The following is a 21,454-nucleotide window of genomic DNA, read 5'->3' on the forward strand; positions in this document are numbered from 1 at the left end:
TTTTAACCTGTTTTTTGATTCTTTAAAGGAAAATTGGTGGGCTATAGGTACATCAGTAGGTGGTGAAGATTTACAGCCCTGGACATCAGTCGGAGAGAATCAGATTGCCAGTAATAACAGCTTTGAAGGAGTTCTACAGAACAACAAAACCTATTATGTGTCAGTACGGTGTAAGAATGGTGCAGGACTTGAAGCTTCACACACTGATGTGACAGGTAATAGTTTATCTAATTACCTCTTGAAGGATGAAGTCATGGCCTGCGTGATAACATTTTTGAAGTCGAAGTCTTATATGTGTTTTGTAGATATAGGTGAACCTCAAATTTATATGTTCATTGAATTACAAATTTCTATAGGGTTTTATGCAAACATGATCAAAACCATGAAATAAAATATCCATGAAAATTCAAGTTTTTATCAATTGACAAAAACTGGTATCCACAAAAATAAATGAATCCACAAGTATGGCATGAAAATTGATAAAGCTAAAGTTGATTTTGTTTAAAGTCAGTTTTTTATGTGTTTTGTCATCAAGAATTATTCTCTGTTTTTGTTTAAGGAGTGAGAGTTTTATTAGACCCACCATCAGTGGATGGAGTCCATGTAACCATTCCTGATTCTGATGGTTTGAATATTTATCCAACTGGTGCCAGGAATACTACTCTTGATTCTTCAATAGGAATGACCTTCACAGTGGGAACAGATCAGTCTATTTATAGATATGGTAAGTCATTTCAGAAAATTTTATGATTCTTTGTTGAACTTTTATAGGTCATTTAGTTACCTATTTATATTTATTTAGCTTTCCAAACACAGGCGAGAGGTTTCCATGTGATATGGTTCTGCTTCCTTCACTGAAATAACTCCATAGTAATTTGTATTATTTGCTCAAACCAATGTTTTACTCTCATGATTGTTGAACAATTTAGTTTTATTTTTATATAGACTGGTGCTTGGGATCAGATGAACTCAAAGATGATATTTTTCCATGCACATGGATTGGCCATAATGCATCTGGGACCATCAAAATACAAAATGGCTGGTTGACATTAAATACGGAAGATGTCAGAAGACTGTCAGAGTTTAATCCTGTACAAGATAGTTCTCTGTCAGAAACAGAAAGACTAAGTGATGATAACAATGTTTTTAAAATGGAGCCAGGAAGAACAATCTTTATGTTGCTGCAAGTGTGTAATGAGGCAGTGCTATGTACACCACTGCAAATAGCAACAGTCCTTATAGTGAATGACAAATCTGAATTATATGTATTTGATCCTCTGGATTCACATACTATTAAAGTTACTATCGAAACTGATACTGATCGTAGAAGGAGAAAGAGACATGCAATACATACTGAAATTGAAATTGAAACTCCTAATGGTAAGTTTTAGTATAGGTCCTTGAATTTACTTCCACCATCTTGTATTTAAGAAAATTTCCTCACTTAATCTAAGACCTTAAATATACAGTAGCATATACCTTGGCTTAAATATGTTTTAATTTTTAGCTCACCTGGCCCGAAGGGCCAAGTGAGCTTTTCTTATCACTTGGTGTCCGTCGTCGTTAGCTTTTTACAAAAATCTTCTCATCTGAAACCACTGGGCCAAATTTAACCAAACTTGGCCACAATCATCATTAGGGTATTTAGTTTTTAAAATGTGTCCGATGACCCCGCCAACCAACCAAGATGGCCGCCATGGCTAAAAATAGAATGTAGGGGTAAAATGTAGATTTTGGCTTATATTTCTGAAACCAAAGCATTTAGAGTAAATCTGACAAGGTAAAACTGATTATCAGGTCAAGATCTATCTGCCCTGAAATTTTCAGACAAATCTGACAACCTGTTGTTGGGTTGCTGCCCCTGAACTGGTAATTTTAAGGAAATTTTGCATTTTTTGGTTATTATCTTGAATATTATTATAGATAGAGATAAACTGTAAACAGCAATAATGTTCAGCAAAGTAAGATCTACAAATAAGTTGTCAATGACCAAAATTGTCAGTCGACCCCTTTAGGAGTTATTGCCCTTAATAGTCAATTTTTAACAATTTTTTGTAAATTTTTGTAATCTTTTACAAAAATCTTCTTCTCTGAAACTACTGAGACAAATTTAACCATACTTGGCTATAATCATTATTAGGGTATCTAGTTTCAAAAATTTGTCCAATGACCCCGCCTTCCAACCATCATGGCCGACTTGGTTAAAAATAGAACATAGGGGTAAAATGCAGTTTTTGGTTTATATCTCTGAAACTAAAGCATTTAGAGCAAATCTGACAGGTGGCAAAAACAATTCATCAGATTTAGATTTAGACGAATCCGACAACTCGTTGTTGGGTTGCTGCCCCTGAGTTAGTAATTTTACAAAAATTTTGCAGTTTTTTGTTATTATCTTAGATATCATTATAATATCTAATATCCAATACTATTAATTATGATTTTAACCTTATTTTACATGATTTCCAAAGCATCAGTAAATACAGGTGAGCGACACAGGCTCTTGAGAGCCTCTAGTTGTTTTAATGAGAGATGCTATAATTTATTCTTTTTTGTGGAGAAATATTTGTGAATTTTTGTTCTAAATCATTCTTTTGGTGTAACTATTGTATTCTCTAATTTTATAAGAGTAAAATGATATGATATAGTAATACTGATTAGCACTTTCTGTCATACAATTACACAAGTTTGCTTTTTTGTTTTCATGCCCCGGTTGCTAGGCGAAGGGGGCATTAAGTGTTACCCTTGACTGTCCTTCTGTCAGTCTCATTTTCGTTTCTGCACTCTAACTTAAGTTTTCCTAATCCAAATTGTATGAAACTCATACACAATGCTAGGAACAAAAACTTGCAGACAGAGTTTGAATTTGGGCGGGAGTTATCATGTTCTCAGACACATTCCTCCTATATTTTTATTTGTCTCGCTAGAAGTATTTTAAAAAGCAAGACTTAGGTATGCTGTTTCATGCAGTGACAGCGTCAACAATGTATTAGTAGTGATTAGGTCAGTTTATGGGGAACTGCTAATGGTAAGTCAATGATATTTGGGATGCAGTTGAATTTGCATTGGCATATCTCATCTCCATGTTGAGAGATTATTTGGCCCCTCCCTTTCAATCATCGTCTATTGCTTTTGCTTAGTTTACATTTAGGTCAGTTTATGGTGAATCACTAGTGGTAGGTCAATGATATTTGGTAAGCAGATGTATTAGCATTGGCACATCTCATTTCCATGGTCTGTTGACTTTGAAATTTTGCTTAGTCTACGTGTTAAAGTTTGTGATTAGGTCAGTTTAGGGGAAACCACTAGTGGTAGGTTAATGATATATGGTATGCAGAAGTATTGGCATTGGCACAGGTTATAAGGCCCAACCTCCTCATCAGGGTTCTTTGAATTTGAAATTTTTGCAAAGTTTGCATGTTAAAGTTTGTGTTTAGGTTAGTTTATGATAAGTCAATAGTATTTGGTATTCAGTTTTATAGGCATTGGCATTTATCCTTTCTGTGGAGATTACTTGGCTCTGCGCCTACAGTCATGATTCATTGACTTTGAATATTTTGTATAGTTTACATATAAAAATAACAAGATGTGTTGTAACTCTCCACAAGAGACCAAATGACACAGAAATTAACAACTATAGGTCACTGTATGTTTAGATATTGCCATTCTAATTTCAACATTTTGCATTATACTATCGAAATTACATAAAGGCAAGACATATCTCTGTGTCAACAGTTTATTTTTATCTATAATGTTGATACCAGTGCATGTAGAGCGATGACCCTTTTAGTTTTATGTCTCGCCTTGAAGGAGTCAAAAAGCGAGACTGAGGTATGTTGTTTCGGGTAGCGGTAATGTATTAGTTTGTGATTAAGTCAGTTTAAAGGGAAACCACTAGTGGAAGCTCAATGAAATTTTGTACCAGTATGTAGATGCATATGATTAGCATTGGCACAACTCATTTTCCATGGAGATTGTTTGGCTCCATCCCCTCAGTCATGGTCTATTGACCCTGAATGTTTTGCATAGTTTACATGTTAAAGTTTGTGATTAGATCAGTTTAAGAGGAACCACTAATGTTAAGTCAATGATATGCAGTTGTATCAGCATTTTCAAGTCTCTTTTCCATGGAGATTATATGGCCCCATCCCCTCATCATTGTTCATTAACTGAAACTTTTCAATTGTGTTGAAGTTAAATTTGTGTTTAGTTTAATGTAAAGTGAACCACTTATGATAAGTTAATGGTATTTGGTATGCAGTTTTGTAAGCATTGGAATTTTTCATTTCTATGGTTATTTGGTCATGGTTCATTGACTTTGAATTTTTTGCATAGTTTACATGTTGAAATATTCCCATTTGGATTCAATGTTTGCATAATACTATCAAAATTACAAAAAAGTGAGACATATCTCTGTGTCAACAGTTTGATTTTTTAGCTCACCTTGCTCTGTGATTACCATCATTTGGTGTCAGAGTTCTCTTTTTCAAAAATTTTCTCCTCTAAAAAAACTCGACCAATTTTACCAAACTTGGGCTGAAATGTTCCTTAGTGCAACAAGATTACATCACTGAAATTGTAAATCAACTCCTTAGAGAGGTTGTTGCCCTGAAGTGATGATTCTTGTACCATGTTTGCTGGTTATCATCTTCAAAATACAACCTATGTCTGACCAATGTGTATACTTTGAATGTCAGTTTTGGTCTCTCCTGTGACAAAAGTCACAGAATGCGAAACATAGGGACTACTATGCAGAGGCAGCATAAACTTTGTATAAAGCTTTATATTTCAGAAGTTAGAAGACCCTGATGGTTGATACCTTATATGAAGATGTGTTATGTTACGAGTTACCAGCCTGTTGTATGTCCATTGTCCTCATTTCATGGTTCAGCGACTGCTTGAAATATTTTTAGGTTATTTTTGTCATGTACTTGCTTATTTTGAGTAATATTTGGTATTGGGATCTTTGCAAGGTCTTAATCTCCGTGGAATACAAGGTTGACCTGACCTCTACCTCATTTTGTGGATCAAAGTTAAGTTTTTTCGAGGTCAAGTTTGTATTTCAGATACTATAACAAATAGGTCAACTATATTTGGTGATGGAATGATTGTAAGGTGTACATGTCTTACTGGCAAGTTTTTATCTAACCTTGACCTCATGTTCATGGTTCATTGGTCAATGTTAAGTTTTTGTGGTTTTATCTGTTCCTCAGATACTAAAAGTTATAGATCAGCTGTATTTGGTGTATATAATGATTGTATGATGTACATGCCTGTCTTGCAGGCTCATGCATGTATTTCTACAGAGCCATTTTATTTGCTTTTGATTGAATACCTTTAAAATATCCCATTTCATTTTTGCAACAATTTCAATAAACACAATAAGAACACATCATGCGCTCTTGCTGCAGCTGTTCATTATATCTTTTGTCATTGTAAGTTTTACCATATTTTTCTAGTCACTACCCTAATTTATCTGCCATTGACTAATGATAAACAACAGTCCCTGGATGCTGTTGAAATAAGAAATACAAAATGCAATGCACTGGGTATACATGCTAAAGATTTTGAAAGCTGGTGATGTCTGGAAGACTAGAAATGTTAATGTATATAAGTATTTATTTTCTGCAGTACTTTTTACTGGACAAAGTTTGTTATTACAACCAATGGACAACACAACACTAACAGCTAACTATTTGTCATCTGCCTCGGACAGTTTTCTACCATACATCGTCAACCCATACAACACTACAGATAAACTGGAAAGGCTTCTACATGGAAGGTCAGTGTATACAGTTATTAAGGATTTTGTTTCAATTATTCTGGGTAATATTTTCAAATAATTTAATTTTGGATGTAACACGTCTTCTGATTGGCTGAAAGTGTTTTGTCTATCAGCTCATAGACATAATTTGGTCATGTGACCCTGACGTCACCAACGTTTTTTTTCAAAATTTACTCCTTAAAGGGGCACTAGCTGTCAAATTCATGTTCACCGATTTGACTCATATTTGATTTATAACAATGTTTAACATTTATCCAAACTATTAAAAGTCTAAAATAAACAGTTAACAGGACATAGGCATGATAACACATAGCTTCGTTTCATGTGATTTTTCTAGGTCTGTTTAATTTCATATTATAGATTAAAAATATATGTTTATCATCGTTTTTACCTGTATAAGAATGATTTTTTGTGGATCGAATCAGTCAATCAAATGATTTACCTTTGTTTCACTTTCAATGTTGACATTCTTTTCCTATCAATAACTTTACACATACAAATCACGTGTTATCCATCTCTAGCTAAGGGGTTAAATTGAAGTTCACATGAATACGGATTCAATGAGGTTGAATTATTCACTTGCAAGTGAATAATTCATCATCAATGTTTCTTAGCTTATTTTGACAAAATTGAACCATACTGGTGGCTAAAAGCGAATAATTATTTCACTATTTCACTTTCATTAATGATTGAACAAAAAATATTCATATATTAGATTTTTTATATATCTCGTAGCTAGTGGCCCTTTAAAAATGGAATTTAGAATTAAATTATAAGGAATGACTGTAATATTTTTTCTGTCTATTTGAAATAACCTAAAAAATGTGGTGCACACTTTTAAATAACCCGCTACACTGGTTATGCAGTGTGCACCACATTTTTTATGTTATTTCTTCATAGACAGATAAAATATTAGTCATTTCTTAAATGTGTTTCAATAAAATGCTTCAACTAGCTGTTTTCAAATAGTTAAGAAAATGAGGGGGAACTTTGCTAAAATTTAAAAACTAAGTGTTTGTTAAAAAAAATTACAAATTATGAGAACCATATTTTTGTACTAGGATTTCAACGAAATTTTATACATAAATATAACAAATTGATTAAAGGTGCCAAAAATTAAAAAAAAATATTGGTATGCACTTACTTTTTGTTAAAAAATCTGAAATTTTGAGAAACATCTTTTTATGCTGGGATTTCAATCAAATTTGATAGATGGGTATTATATTCTGTTTCCAATTAATTCTCGAAAAATAAAGATTATTATTTTTTATAAAAGAATCTCACATTTTTATGCCCCACCTACGATAGTAGAGGTGCATTATGTTTTTCCGTCTGTGAGTCAGTCCGTCCGTCTGTCCAGCTTCAGGTTAAAGTTTTTGGTCAAGGTATTTTTTGATGAAGTTGAAGTCCAATCAACTTGACACTTAGTTAACATGTTCCCTATGACAGATCTTTCTAATTTTAATGCCAAATTAGAGTTTTGACCCCAATTTCACGGTCCACTGAACATAGAAAATGATAGTGCGAGTGGGGCGTCCGTGTACTATGGACACATTCTTGTTAAAAATATATTTTTGTTATGTTTTAATGAAAATTGTTATTTAGGTATAATATGCTAGATAATATACTATCCATGTGAGAAATATCTGCTTCTGCTCAGATTTCAATGAGAATAAATATGGGTATAGTTTCCTATTCCAACTTGATGCTGAATTGTATAACCATGATAACAGTAATATTACAATTTTAGTGTATTAAATGGAAAGGGATGTTTTAATTTAACTGCTCAGGTTTTTAATGTTTTATATTATAACAGTCAAAGATGTTAATTTTTTTCCATTCTCAATTTTATTAAAGGAAACAACTAATTGATATCTCAGTATTTTATTTATGAAAACTTAGGTTCAGGAAAAGCAATAAATTTTAACATTTTAGGGTCTCCAAACTATAGATGGTGTGTCAAATGCCAGATATATTTATATATTCTACAAATTTAACAATATGCTAAAATCTCTTTTAATGTTGATGGACAAAACCTTTAACACCAGTAGAAGGGATTTCTTTCCAAGTCTACACTAAACACAATATATCTTCTTACACTCTGATATTGACTACTGTACTTCAAAATTGTAAGTTAAAAAGTCTCTTTTATTGCCTTTTACAGATGGAATAAAAGTGAATTCGTTTTTGGTCTCTCATCAGTTGGACATATTCCTTACTCAGGACCCATTACTATGAAGTATGATGACACAGAAGATGGTAAAAACAGCGGAATGAAAATAATCATCACACATTGGAATCCAAGTATGCAGAATACATTTAAATTAAAATTAAGGTTCCTTTTATGGGGTAATTTGTTGTGGCCAAATTTATACTCTATAATTAATAATTACTGAATATTTTTGTCCCCCGCATGACATGGAAATACAGGGTGTCCGTCCGTCTGTCCGGTCTTGTTAGTGCTCTCACAGGTACAATTCTTGCCAGATTTTTATGAAACTTATACTATAGGTTAATATCAGCAATATCTCGGACAAGTTTTATAATGGTGGCAGATCGACTTTTTTTGAAAGAGTTATGCCCCTTGGAAATAATAAATATTAAATTTATGGAAAATTGCCTGGTTAGGTCTCTCTCAGTTACAATTCTTGCCAGATATTTATAAAACTTATACTATAGGTTAATATCAGCAATATCTCGGACAAGTTCTATAATGGTGGACAATCGACTTTTTTTGAAAGAGTTATGCCCTTGGAAATAATAAATATTAAATTTATGGAAAATGGCCTGGTTAGTGCTCTCTTGGTTACAATTCTTGCCAGATTTTTATAAAACTTATACTATAGGTTAATATCAGCAATATCTCAGACAAGTTCTATAATGGTGGCAGATTGACTTTTTTTGAAAGAGTTATGCCCCTTGGAAATAATAAATATTAAATTTATGGAAAATTGCCTGGTTAGCTCTCTCTCAGTTACAATTCTTGCCAGATTTTTATAAAACTTATACTATAGGTTAATATCAGCAATATCTCGGACAAGTTCTATAATGGTGGACAATCGACGTTTTTTAAAAGAGTTATGCCCTTGGAAATATTAAATATGTGCAACACTGGGGACATTGGAACTCAGTTCTTTTATTTGATGGAAGAGCATGTTATTCAAATTATGAAAAATCCCTTTAAAGTTAGTATTTGAAGCTACTTTTCAAAGACGGAGTAAGATCAAAGCCTGATCAACTCTCATCAGGAAAATGGGTTCAGTAAGAATTTTTGTTTCCTCTTAGATCTCTGTGTTTGTCAATATGAATAATGACCTATGTGTTGATTCATTTCATAGCAGTTTATTGTCTCGCCTGTGACGAAAGTTGCAGAAGGCGAGACATAGGTATTGCTTTTCCTGCAACGAAGATGTAATTGTCATTGGTGTCAACAATTGTAAAGTTTTCTGCTTAAGTTAGTTTGATAGTTTTGAGGCCCTGCCCCCTAGGTCATGGTCCAGTGACGTTGAATTATTTATCAATTTTCAATGTTAAGTTTTCTGCTTAAGTCAGTTTAATAGGAACTACTTGTGATGGATCAATGATACTTTCTATAAAGTTGCATTACTATCAGTACTTATCAGTTTGACAACTTTTTCAAGGCTCTTTCCCCTAAGTCATGGTCAAGTGATTTGAATGTTTTAGCATTTTAAATCAGTTTGATAGGAACTACTTGTGATAGATCAATGATGTATTCTATTAAGTTGCATTACTATCAGTACATATCAGTTTGATGACTATTTGGAGTCTCCTCCTGTTGAAGAGAAAAAAAATCCTGTGTACAAAAAATTTCATGAATGAAAATTTTTACTACACTGTTTACAACTATTTATTATTTATTGATTGGAAGATTTTGATGCTGAAAAAACATTTAATAAACTTTCAACTCAACAAAGAAATGCTCACTTTTTCACACTCCAATGTGGACATTAAAGGACCTTCAGCATGCTCAAGAATATTTGTCAATGTTATATAGACAGTGCTTTAGCTTATATATTTTAAAGTGTTAAAACAATGACAGTCTGAAGTTTTTTAGCAAAACAACTTTATTAATGCTTAAAAACCATGCATAACTACAGTCGACTCTCATTATCTCGATGTCAGCTGGACCAGAGAAATATTTTCGAGATACCTGTAGTCGACTCAAACGAAAACCGGAAGTTTGACAGACCAAGGGACACAACTCTTGCTTAGCTTGTAAGGCTAAAATACATCTGGATGAAGATGAGTAGGGGATCAATATTCTTGTCTCAGATTGATGTATTTGTATGTTATGGATTTTGTCTCTTATTTATTTCTTTGTACAGTTTGATCTTAGTGTTATTTAAAGTTGACAAAATTGATCATTCTCGTATGCAAGAAATTTCAAGTCAACCAAGTTCAAGACAACAGGAGTTAACTGTATTAATTTGTTATTGCTTGCTAATCTTTGATCTATTCATCATGTTATAAATGTACACCATATTTCTTTCTTATATATCTAAGCCAATGACATTGAGTAAAAAATAAAAAAGATAGAGTCATGACTAAAACACTATGCTTTGATTTTCTCTTTGTGCTCAAAGTAAAGGTTAAATCATAGTACTTTGGCTACGAGCTGTCAATAATCAACAATCAAAAACAAAACCTGAAACAGAATCTTTTCAATAGTTCTTTCAACTGATATCATTCAAATGGACAGGCTACAAGACTACTATAAACACATTGATGTATTACATTCAGATGAAAGATTGAAGAAAAAAACAAACTAAAAAGACAATTTTTACATCAAACAGTTACATTTACGGTATACTACTGTTGCCTTTATTGACGACAAAAAATAATGTTGATAAAAACATCCTGATCTGAGGTCTAAACTCCTGACCAAATTTCTTAATCTCCTGATCTGAGTTTCACTGTACATCACATGTATCCAAAAGATAACTATATTTTCTAAAAAGTTACATTACTGTCTGTACATATCAGTTTGTCATCCAGCGACTTTGAATTAATTAGCACTTTTGTTGTCCATCAGATTATCTTTTTTATCTCACCTGGTCCAAAAGGGCCAAGTGAGCTTTTTCTCATCACTTGTCGTCCGTTGTCCATCGTTGTCCATCATCTCCATCGTAGTCGTATGTTAACTTTTACAAAAATCTTCTCCTCTGAAACTACTGGGCCAAATAAAACAAAACTTGGCCTAAATCATCCTTAGGGTATCTAGTTTAATAGATGTGTCCAATGACCCCACTCATCAACCAAGATGGCCGCCATGGCTAAAAATAGAACATGGGGGTAAAATGCAGTTTTTGGCTTATATCTCTAAAACTAAAGCATTTAGAGCAAATCTGACTTGGGTGGAAATGTTCATTAGGTCAAGATCTATCTGCAATTAAATTTTCAGACGCATCAGACAACCCGTTGTTGGGTTGCTGCCCCTGAATTGGTAATTTTAAGGAAATTTTGCAGTTTTTGATTATTATCTTGAATATTATAATAGATAGAGATAAACTGTAAACAGCAAAAATGTTCAGCAAAGTAAGCTCTACAAATAAGTCAACATGATTAAAATGTCAATTGACCCCTTCAGGACTTATTGTCCTTTAAAGTAAATTTTTCACAATTATCGTAAATTTTTGTTATCTTTTACAAAAATCTTCTCCACTTTATCTACTGGGCCAAATAGAATTAAACTAAGCCACAATTTTGAATAGGGTATCTTGATCGAAAAATGTATCTGATGACCCTGTCATCCAACCAACATGCCCGCCATGGCTAAAAATAGAACATAGGGGTTTTCTATAGAAGTCTATGGGAAAATTGTAAAAAAACAATTTCATTTTCAAATGGTCACAACTTGAAAACTAATTTAAATAATGATAAGGGGCCTATAGTAACTATTGTAAGACTACAATGGGATGACCTGCTTTAAATTTAACTTCCGGGCCGAATTAAACCATACTTGGCCTCAATCATTATTAGGGTATCTAATACTATTTATCATGTTATTATGATTTTAATCTTATTTTACATGATTTCCAAAACCACAGTAGATACAGGTGAGTGACACAGGCTCTTGAGAGCCTCTAGTTTGAATTTTATGCTGGTCGACAGGCGAGACATATCTCTGTGTCAACAGCTTATTTACAAAAAAAAAAGACTGATTGTTGTCATTTTAAATATGCATGACCTATTTGCCACTGGACATGACACATCAATTCATCAATAAAATGTTTTCAACATTTAAAGTGTACCATGTACATTTATACATATTTTGAACAGGAAATCAACAATGGGAGATAACTAGCAGATCTTGTTTAGGAGTAGATGGTGTAACAGATCTAGAAGTACAGAACCCTACTCATTCCAGTACATATACAATTAAGGTATTTTGATTAGTGTAGATATGAAGAATTGGAGATGTACATGTACAACAATCCAACAACACAATTTTAATAAAATAAACATCTAGAGGTCACATTAAGGCATTAAGATAATCTTTTAATTATCCTGAGTTTTATATATTTTCAAAAATACACTTATTATACAGTATTCTTGCAACGTTCTTACATTCATAAATTGTTGCCCCTTCAACTAAGGAAGATATAAGGCTTTAGAAGTTTTTCTTCTTTTTGTTTTGAAATAACCTTGCCAGAGGCGGATTTAGGGGGGGCAGGGGGCCCGGGCCCCCCTTTTGTGGGAAAAATTTGGTTGATTATATAGGGAATCACTGACGCATGACTGGAGCGGGCCCCCTCTTATTAAAATTTCTGGATCCGCCACTGCTTGCAAGGCCAAAACTTGTATATACCTTGATGAAGTGAAGTTTTTTAAAATATATTCCAAATGACAAAAATTTTGCAGGATATTGAACATGAAAAGATTAAGTTTTAGATTATGCTAATCTACCATGAAATTGTTGTCACATCAATTTAAAATCTTGCTAAAAACCAAAATTCTCTCAGACATAGTTTGAATTTGGGCAGTGAGTCACTTACCCTTTTAGAGTTATCCTCCTTTTTGTCCCCCATGCAAAGCACTGAGGGGAACATAGAAATACTGGGCGTCTGTCAGTCCGTCCATGCCTCTGTCTGTCCAGTCTTGAAAGCACTCTCGCGTGTACAATTGTTGCAAGATTTTTATAAAACTTATATCATAGGTTTATTGTCTCAGACAAGTTCGAAAATGAGTGTCGATCAACATTTGTTAAAATAGTTATACCCCTTGGAAATATTTATTATATGGGAAATTGCAATGTTAGTGCTCTCATGTGTACAATTCTTGCAAGATTTTTATGAAACTTATATCATAGGTTTATATCAGCAATGTCTTCGACAAGTTCGAAAAATTGCAAAGTTTGAGCGGGCCATTTTTGTCCTCAGACACATTCTTCTCTTATTTTTGTTAATGTTTATATCTCCATCCCATGAATATATATATTCTGAATTGCCATTCTGATAAGACCTTTTAAGTGCTTCATAGATTTTATTTTTCATTTAATTTTAATTTTTAATTTGATCATAACGGTATGTCACAAACACACACATAAACATTGAAATAAATTCCAAGTATCATGCAAAGGGACATCACAGGAAACGTTTTAAACCTTACACACATTTGAGCACATTGGCTTCTTTGCACGATTCTGAACTCCTCGAGGTGTGGTCATTGCAGTTCTGAGTCTGATTGATATTCCATTATGTCAAAGAAATAATGGTAAAGGCAAGCACAGTACATGTAAAAAAAATGACCAGGGGGTTTTAGAGGGGGCAAAAAGAATTATGTTTATATTCAATCTAATTAAAATTACATCTCCGGACATATAAACAACGAGGAGCAAGTGCGGAGATTTAATTTTATAAGATTGGTTTATATTAATGAAGTATTTAGTTTAATATAGTATTAATAAAAAAAGAAGCACAGCTGCAATCCCAACACCACATTAGCATGTAACGATAATTATTGACCTGTATCTCATAGCGCTGCATACATCTGATAGTTTGTTTCTATTTTTAAATATTGATAATATATCTAAACTAAATACCCCAATAACATCCATACAAATAAAATTGATGTCAAAAGTTAAACTATGAAATTACAGTAGTGTCTTAATATTGTTATTTAATTTGTTGTCATTTTAGGTGTGTAATACATTGGTGTTTTGAAAATAATTTTTGTGTAATTCAGGTGTGTAATACTTGGTCCTCGTCAGAAGGACAGATCAGTGATTACTTTATGTATGAGACGCTATTCTCCAGGACATTGGTTTTAATTGACTTGGTCAATACACCACCAGAACTTGATGGACCTACAAATATTACATTTTCTGAAGATGAAGGTAAAAGTTTGAATTTATTTAGTCAGACTAAATATTAACCTACAAATATAAGGGTATTAACTGTTTGCACCAGAAATGTGTCCCTTTGAGCAAGCTTATTCTACCCTTTTGTCCCTACTTTTTAATCTATTCTAATCCAAATTTTGTTTAGAAATATCTATGTTTGTTTGAGCAAAGATTTTTCTGAACTGATGCAATCCAATCATTCAGAGAACACTACATTATTAAATTTCGCCTATAAGTTACGGTACTGTTCACTCCATTTTTAATTCAATTGAATATAGGATTTATTTCTGTTCAATGGGATAATTGCTCACCTTTTATTAACTTTTTTCAACCAAAAAACCCCAATTTATTTGCTCAATTTTTATTAACTTTTTCAACCAAAAAAGTCCAATTTATTCCATGAATTATTGTTTTTAAGGAACCATAATTTATTATGGACTGATTAAGGACTTTGAATTGATACCTCTGAAAAATAATACTTGGTGCAATTGGACTCAGCTAAATATGACTTTTTTGTGTATCTTCTCCAGTCTTAGTTATCATACTGTACATTGCTACTCTCCATATTTTACACAGATATTTTATATTTCAAACAGGTACCTTGCAGTATCCTCTGAAGGTTACAGATCAGGAAGGAGACCAAGTTCTGTTTTATCTGGATCCATCTGCAACGTATGATATGGGGACTCCAACCTTATCTGTGGAAGGAATGTATGTATTTTTGTTAAATGAAATAAAAATATGTATTACAGAAATTATTAATATTTATCATATACTTAAAGAAAATAATGGTATAATTGTACCCCTTGATAAAACTGTAAATTATTATAAAATCTGAAGAACTGTCTTAGCTGTGTCAAGGTGTGATATGACTTTCATTATCAACTGCTTCTGGTTTATATCAACTGTTTTCTGTTTATATTGCATGCTTAATCGGTATTTGCCGTATCAGTATTTCCGTAATCGATTTGCTACTTACACTGCATAAACAAAAAACATGGCAGACAACAGCAGGGACAAAACCACCAATTACATTAATTCCCTAAAATTGTCAACACAAATAGAAAAACACTCAGTGATAATAATATTTTGACCAAATGGATGAGGGGTAATGATGATATAAGAAGTTTGGAGGATATTCCTGTTATGGAATTGGACAAAACTATAGCAAGTTTTTTTTTTAATGAAAATCAGGAAAGATGACGGCAGTCCTTACGAGCCTAGTACAGTCAAATTTGTTGTTATAAATTTGTTTCATGTTAAACTTGTTTGAAATAAATGTTCAACCACGACTGTATCCATATATTGATACAATGACATAATAATCACATTTCGTCCTTTTTCATATCAAACACATTATCAGAATTTTAACTGGGACATTCAAAACAACAATATTGAAGTACAAATGTATATGATAAAAAGATATTAACATATCATTTTTCATATCAGACCCCTTATCAGCCCATGGTCAATGTCAGCTCTCGGGCTGATAAGGGGTCTGATATGAAAAATGCCATGTTATAATCCCACAAGGGCAGCTTGGCACAATGTATAAATAATATTTCAAAATGCTGCTGTACAAGTTCAGACAATTTGATTCCAATATCCTTCTATTTTAAAAAGGACATGTTGCTAATGTTGTTTTTTTTTCCTTTCAACTGTTATATTCATTAATCATTATGTTTTTTGACAAAGGTTATCATTTTAGTTCATAAGATGATACCTGATTGTTTATTTCTATGACATGAATTGTGTAAAAAGTGTACAAAACAACACCAATATTAAAAAAAGGAAGTATCTATAAATATTTCGGAAAACAGATATCCTTCATCAGTATGATTATATCATTTATATATGAGTTTTATATATCTTGTTGAAGAGGCTTTCTAAGTAAATAAGTCTATGTCTGAAGATGGAATATATACTTGGCATTCTTTTGCCAAGCACATTTTTAAAGAATTTAATGTTAATGAAGAAGAATATGTTGCTTTTGATAAACCTTTTAAACTAATAATAAATTTACTTAAAAAACTATTAAACATATTGTTAAAGTAAAGTATGATAAAATCACTCTTGAAAAACTTCCAAATATAGATAACAGTTCAAAACTTTACCTTTACAGTAAACTTAAAAATAAAATTAAACTGGAAGACTACTTGCACAATCTAAAATTTTTTAATAATTATCAACTTTTATCAAAATTCCATATAAGTGACCATAACTTGGAAATTGAAATAGATTGATATAAGAAAATTCAAAGAGAACATAGAGTGTGTAAAGTTTGTAAAATTATAGATGATGAGAAACACGTTTTCCTTCATTGCCAAATTAGCAGCAATATTAGAAATCCCCTTACAAATGCAATTAAAACCCATTAATCTTATTTTAAACAGCTTGACTCAAACTCTAAACTTAAAACTATTTTAGATCCCAATAAAGATATTTTGTCTAGTGTTGTGGGCTAAATAAAGCAATCCATGAAGTTGCGAAAATTAGGTCCACATAGGTCAATTATCTCTATATATATATATTATTAATATTAACTGGATTTGTTCAGAACTTTTTTCATGTATTGTATGTTTCTTGTGTACATGTATATTATTTTTGCATTTTAACCCGTCAGGGTTTTACTTTTTGCAATAAAGTTTATTTATATATATCTTGTTCAAATATTTAAAGGCTGCACAATAAATTTTAATTCAGTTTCCAATAGAATGAAAAAACAAATTTAGTTTGAAATCGCAAGTATATCACTTGTATTAATGTTAAGTAACACCGTCAAGGCAGAGATTTTTCCTATGATTTGTCATAGTGGAAAGTTAGTAATGGTACTATCATTAAGTGAAAATAATTTAATTAATAAAATAATAAAATATTTTAATATTCAGAATATCAGGGATCACCACAACCTATTTTGGCGTGGCAGTGCGCCATGCTTAAATTTCTAGTGCCACGTTAAAATTCCTAGCGCCAAGCTTATTTTATTGTCCGCCACACTTGAAAATTCAATAGATTGAAGTTAAATTTCAGATATCCTTATATATATATATTCAATTATCATGTCAGTGTCAATTAAGAAATCTAATTAGCCTCAAGGAATGTAAACTGACAGCTGATTACATTATTTACATGGTCTCGTGTGGTTGAACAAGGTAACAACCAATGAACAATCATGACCCAGAGTCTTCAATTTGAAAAGTAAATATTGTTTGCAAACTACGGGTATCTTATAAATGCAAATGTTTGACTATATTAATTGGAATGTTTATATCCTAACTAGATTAATATAGGCAGTAATCCAGAAAACAAACAAGTTCCTTGACCACATGTTCCTTTTGTTGACAACAATGTCACATGATCTCTTTTGGCGGGAAAATACTGGGGAAAACCCAAATGACAGACAAACATTGTCTAGTTATTTATAGACAGTTAGATCAACAGCTGGGATCTGAAAACTTATTTAAATTATGAAAAGAGTGAAACTGGATATATATAGTTCCATTACATTATTGTATTGGAAAAGAGGGGAGTTAATTTAATAAAATTTTACATAACAAATATGATTTTATAAACTGCTAATTAGGCTTAATTCGGTTGAAATGACTCTGAAATTTTGTGACTAAATATTTGTTTATGATTAATTCCTTTACCTTTTTTACCAAGTGGTTTTCCATAAGAGAATTTCAATAAAATTTGTCAGAAAACTCCTTAAAATAAAATTATATGTTGCATACATTATCACATGAATAGCAATATAATATCTGGATCCCTCACTTTAATATTCCTGCAAGCTGGGAAGCCACATCAGGTATTTCTTCTCCCTGTTTAATATGTTCCTACAAGTGTTGACCACTTATAGGACCATCTACAAAATGTATGTGATGCCCCCCTTTCCAAATTAGCTGTATATGACAAATACATGCAAGCAATATAATTCATAATTAATGCACAAAGAATCGATTTGACAACGCAACACAAAATCTCTAATTTGTTGAACCTTCTTCCCCAATCTTGATTTTCATTCTGTAGTGAACCCTGGAATATTCTATCATACATACTATTTCAAACTTTTTTTTATAACATATGACATTTTCCATTTCATGCTTTTATTTCCAGCTTCTTCGTAAATCATTGTACAGAATTAGAGATTATCATGTGTGTTGTTATTTAGGTTGCTGTACACACTATGTAAATATTGTACAGGGTTAGAGATTATCATGTCTGTTGTTATTTCAGTATGCTGTACACACCATGTGAATATTGTAAAGGGTTAGAGATTATCGTGTCTGTTGTTATTTCAGGCTGCTGTACACACCATGTGAAGATTGTACAGGGGTAGAGAATATCATGTTTTGTTATTTCAGGCTGCTGTACACACCATGTGAAGATTGTACAGGGGTAGAGAATATCATGTTTTGTTATTTCAGGCTGCTGTACACACCATGTGAAGATTGTACAGGGTTAGAGATTATTCCTGTTGTTTTACTAGAAAATCAAACTGGGACAGATATTACACCACTAAATGCCACTGTATATCTTTGGATCAATGTTACAGCACTATTTGATCCACCAGTAATATTTCTTACTCAGTACGGAGAATCTTTGTTAGCTGCCGACCCAACAGAACCCATTATTGTAAGTTTTTTTTGGTAGTACACTGCATTTGTTTTTGAGTGGTGTAAGTGTGGAAATCTGTTCTCTCAATTTTAGATCAATCAAATGTTTTCAATGTCCAATTGCCTCAATTTAGAAAATTATGGATGTTCAACTTTTCCTTAATAAAAATTAAGTACATATACTAAAACCATGAATGAAACTTCCTCAGACAAAGTTGATTTTAACAAATTTGTGTGTTGTGTTGAAAGTCTTTTTGGTGTTTTTCCTGTCAAAGAGAGGTGAAAGATACGAAAGGGATATTCAAACTCATAAGTTGAAGAAACAAATTTTATATTTTTTTTGCTTTTCAAACCTTTCGTCTCAACCCTAATTAAGTTTATTCCAGGAATGTGTGTTGTGTGCACAGAAATCATAATATTGTAGTTGGCTAAATCGTAATTATCTCCCTTTCTTCAGCTATTATGTACAATAGGGTTTAATACTGGATCAAGGAAAATTGCTGTAAATTTACCAAACACATTTTTTTGGGGGAAAATGAAAGGATGTTTTTGTGAACTCCATGTGTAATAGACAGATGTCAGAATAAGCATCTTGATGGCAAGAAACCCTTTTTTACACAGATATACTTGGAAGAAAAGACACAAGTAAATGAAGATAACTGGTCCCCTGCTTGGATAGCAGTTCTAGGAGCCTATGATGTGGAGATTGAGGACACTCTGATGCTTATTACCCAGAATGCATCAAATGGTATTTTGAATATCACAGAGGAATCAAATACTGTTCCAAACATCACGACTTGTCCTCCCATAGGGAACAGAGAGGTATTGTTATAAGCTCATATACTGTCAAACTATAATTATTTGTGACATACTAATTTTCGTTTCCTCTAAGCACAAAATACATATTTTCCATTTAGTCCAAAAGTGTTTTTCTTAAAAAACAATGAATTTCAGAGTACACGAACCAACTCTGTTTTCACAAACCATGAAAATAATTACCATAAATTATATTGCCATAGTTCACATCTATGTGTTTGCAAGGATAAGGTATCTGTTTACTCTAAAAAAAACTCTGAAATAAAAATTGGCAGGTAACGGCTTGTCAACCTTGGTCAGCAACTTATCTAAAGGAAGGAAACTGTGACAGAAAATCCTTGGTCCTCCAAGTAGGGAGTTCGGCATAGGGCCAACAACTCTATCCTGTAAAAAAAATTTTAAGTTACGGAAACATCAACAAAGTAATTTGTTGCTACCCTACATGCCAATGTCATACTGGGCAGTAAGTAATGAAATTTCCACCTTATTGCATGCGAAAAAATGTCATTGTTACATAAATCACCTTATTGATTTTACTGATTAATTCTCTACAACTTAATTTTCAGCAAACAATATTTCCATGTGGCACTTTAGGCCTAAACAAGGAACCAGAAAAGGCAGCTTGGTTATACATGGAGATTTTCTATGACCAGTTGTACAATGAATCTGGTATAGATGAGATAAAGATTTACATCCAGGATGATAATAACATCACATCAGATGTAATCTTCTTACAGTTTGTTATACTCATGTCACCTTGTTACAGTAATGGAGATTGTCAACGTAAGTTTCGTCACTTAAAAATACAATATTGACATATAAGAGTTCTATTTTTTTTCACATGGATAACAAGTAATGATGTGTATGAGAGTAAGTTTCCTCACTAAAGTGAACATTTATGATATATGCGAGAAGTCTCCCCACTTTTTCAATAGCAAGCTCAATATTTTTCGTTGGATAAATGTCTCTTGTTCCCAAAGTCATAATTAGGAATCTAGTTTTACCCATCCTTGTGCTCCATTATATTTTTTATGAGTTCAGACAAGGGTATCTATTTATTTATTACATTGGTTGCAATGAATTACTGTGGTTTCCCATTGAAATGAAAACGGATAATTTCACATGTGAAATAAACTCAGTTATTTCACTCCTCTGAAGTCATACAACAATAGGTGTTGTCAAGACGATGTTGATGACGTCTCATCAAAACAAATTGTTAATGCGTAGAAAATGATATAGTTCCTTACATTTAATTTTATTAAAAAGCCCATTGTCAATTGTAATAAAAAGAATAAATAATCAAAGAATTAAAATATCGAAAAATATTCAACTGGTGAACGAACTACACTGATAATTAACTCATGCGCTACAAGCATTTGTGTGAATTCATGTGTTGTTCCGTCACTCGTTGAATATTTTTATTTATTTGAATTCTTCGATTAGTTATTCTATAATTTTCTGCCTGAAACATATAGGAAATTTTTCCCATGGCTCTGATTCATTATTTCCTTTAGTAGTTTAGTACTGTAAATTCTATACAAATTGCATTGTAAGAGCTCTCAAGTGTACAATACTTGCCAGATTTTATGAAATTTATCTCAAAAGTTTATATCAGCAATGTCTCAAAAATTCGAAAATCATTGCTGATCAACTTTTTAAAAGAGTTGTGCCCTTTTGAAATAATTATTGGGTGAGTTTGAAAGTCAGCGCTGATCTATCATTTTTTCGGGAGTTTTGTCTCTTTGAAATGTAATATATATATTGAACATTGCATTGTAAGCACCCTAACACCTACCTTTTTTTTTATGAATTTTGATGAAGTTTATATCAAGGCTGCAATCAACAACGTCTTGGAAGAGTGCAACAAACTTTTTACAG

The 21,454-nt window shown here is 32.3% G+C and overlaps 1 protein-coding gene across 1 annotated transcript in view; it reads left to right on the forward strand.

Moving 5' to 3' along the window:
• Window positions 1-21,454, forward strand: part of LOC127720544 (uncharacterized) — a 170,438-nt gene that overhangs the window by 140,004 nt on the left and 8,980 nt on the right. Inside the window, exons 116-126 of the mRNA XM_052227137.1 lie at window positions 29-215; window positions 560-724; window positions 946-1,380; window positions 5,629-5,779; window positions 7,947-8,086; window positions 12,083-12,186; window positions 13,988-14,138; window positions 14,741-14,855; window positions 18,572-18,779; window positions 19,382-19,582; window positions 20,143-20,359. Coding sequence (XP_052083097.1) covers window positions 29-215; window positions 560-724; window positions 946-1,380; window positions 5,629-5,779; window positions 7,947-8,086; window positions 12,083-12,186; window positions 13,988-14,138; window positions 14,741-14,855; window positions 18,572-18,779; window positions 19,382-19,582; window positions 20,143-20,359 — 2,074 coding nt within the window. The remainder of the gene's footprint in view (window positions 1-28; window positions 216-559; window positions 725-945; window positions 1,381-5,628; window positions 5,780-7,946; window positions 8,087-12,082; window positions 12,187-13,987; window positions 14,139-14,740; window positions 14,856-18,571; window positions 18,780-19,381; window positions 19,583-20,142; window positions 20,360-21,454) is intronic.

Source organism: Mytilus californianus, unplaced genomic scaffold, assembly GCF_021869535.1.
Source record: "Mytilus californianus isolate M0D057914Y unplaced genomic scaffold, xbMytCali1.0.p SCAF_11, whole genome shotgun sequence".
Lineage (NCBI taxonomy): Eukaryota > Metazoa > Mollusca > Bivalvia > Mytilida > Mytilidae > Mytilus > Mytilus californianus.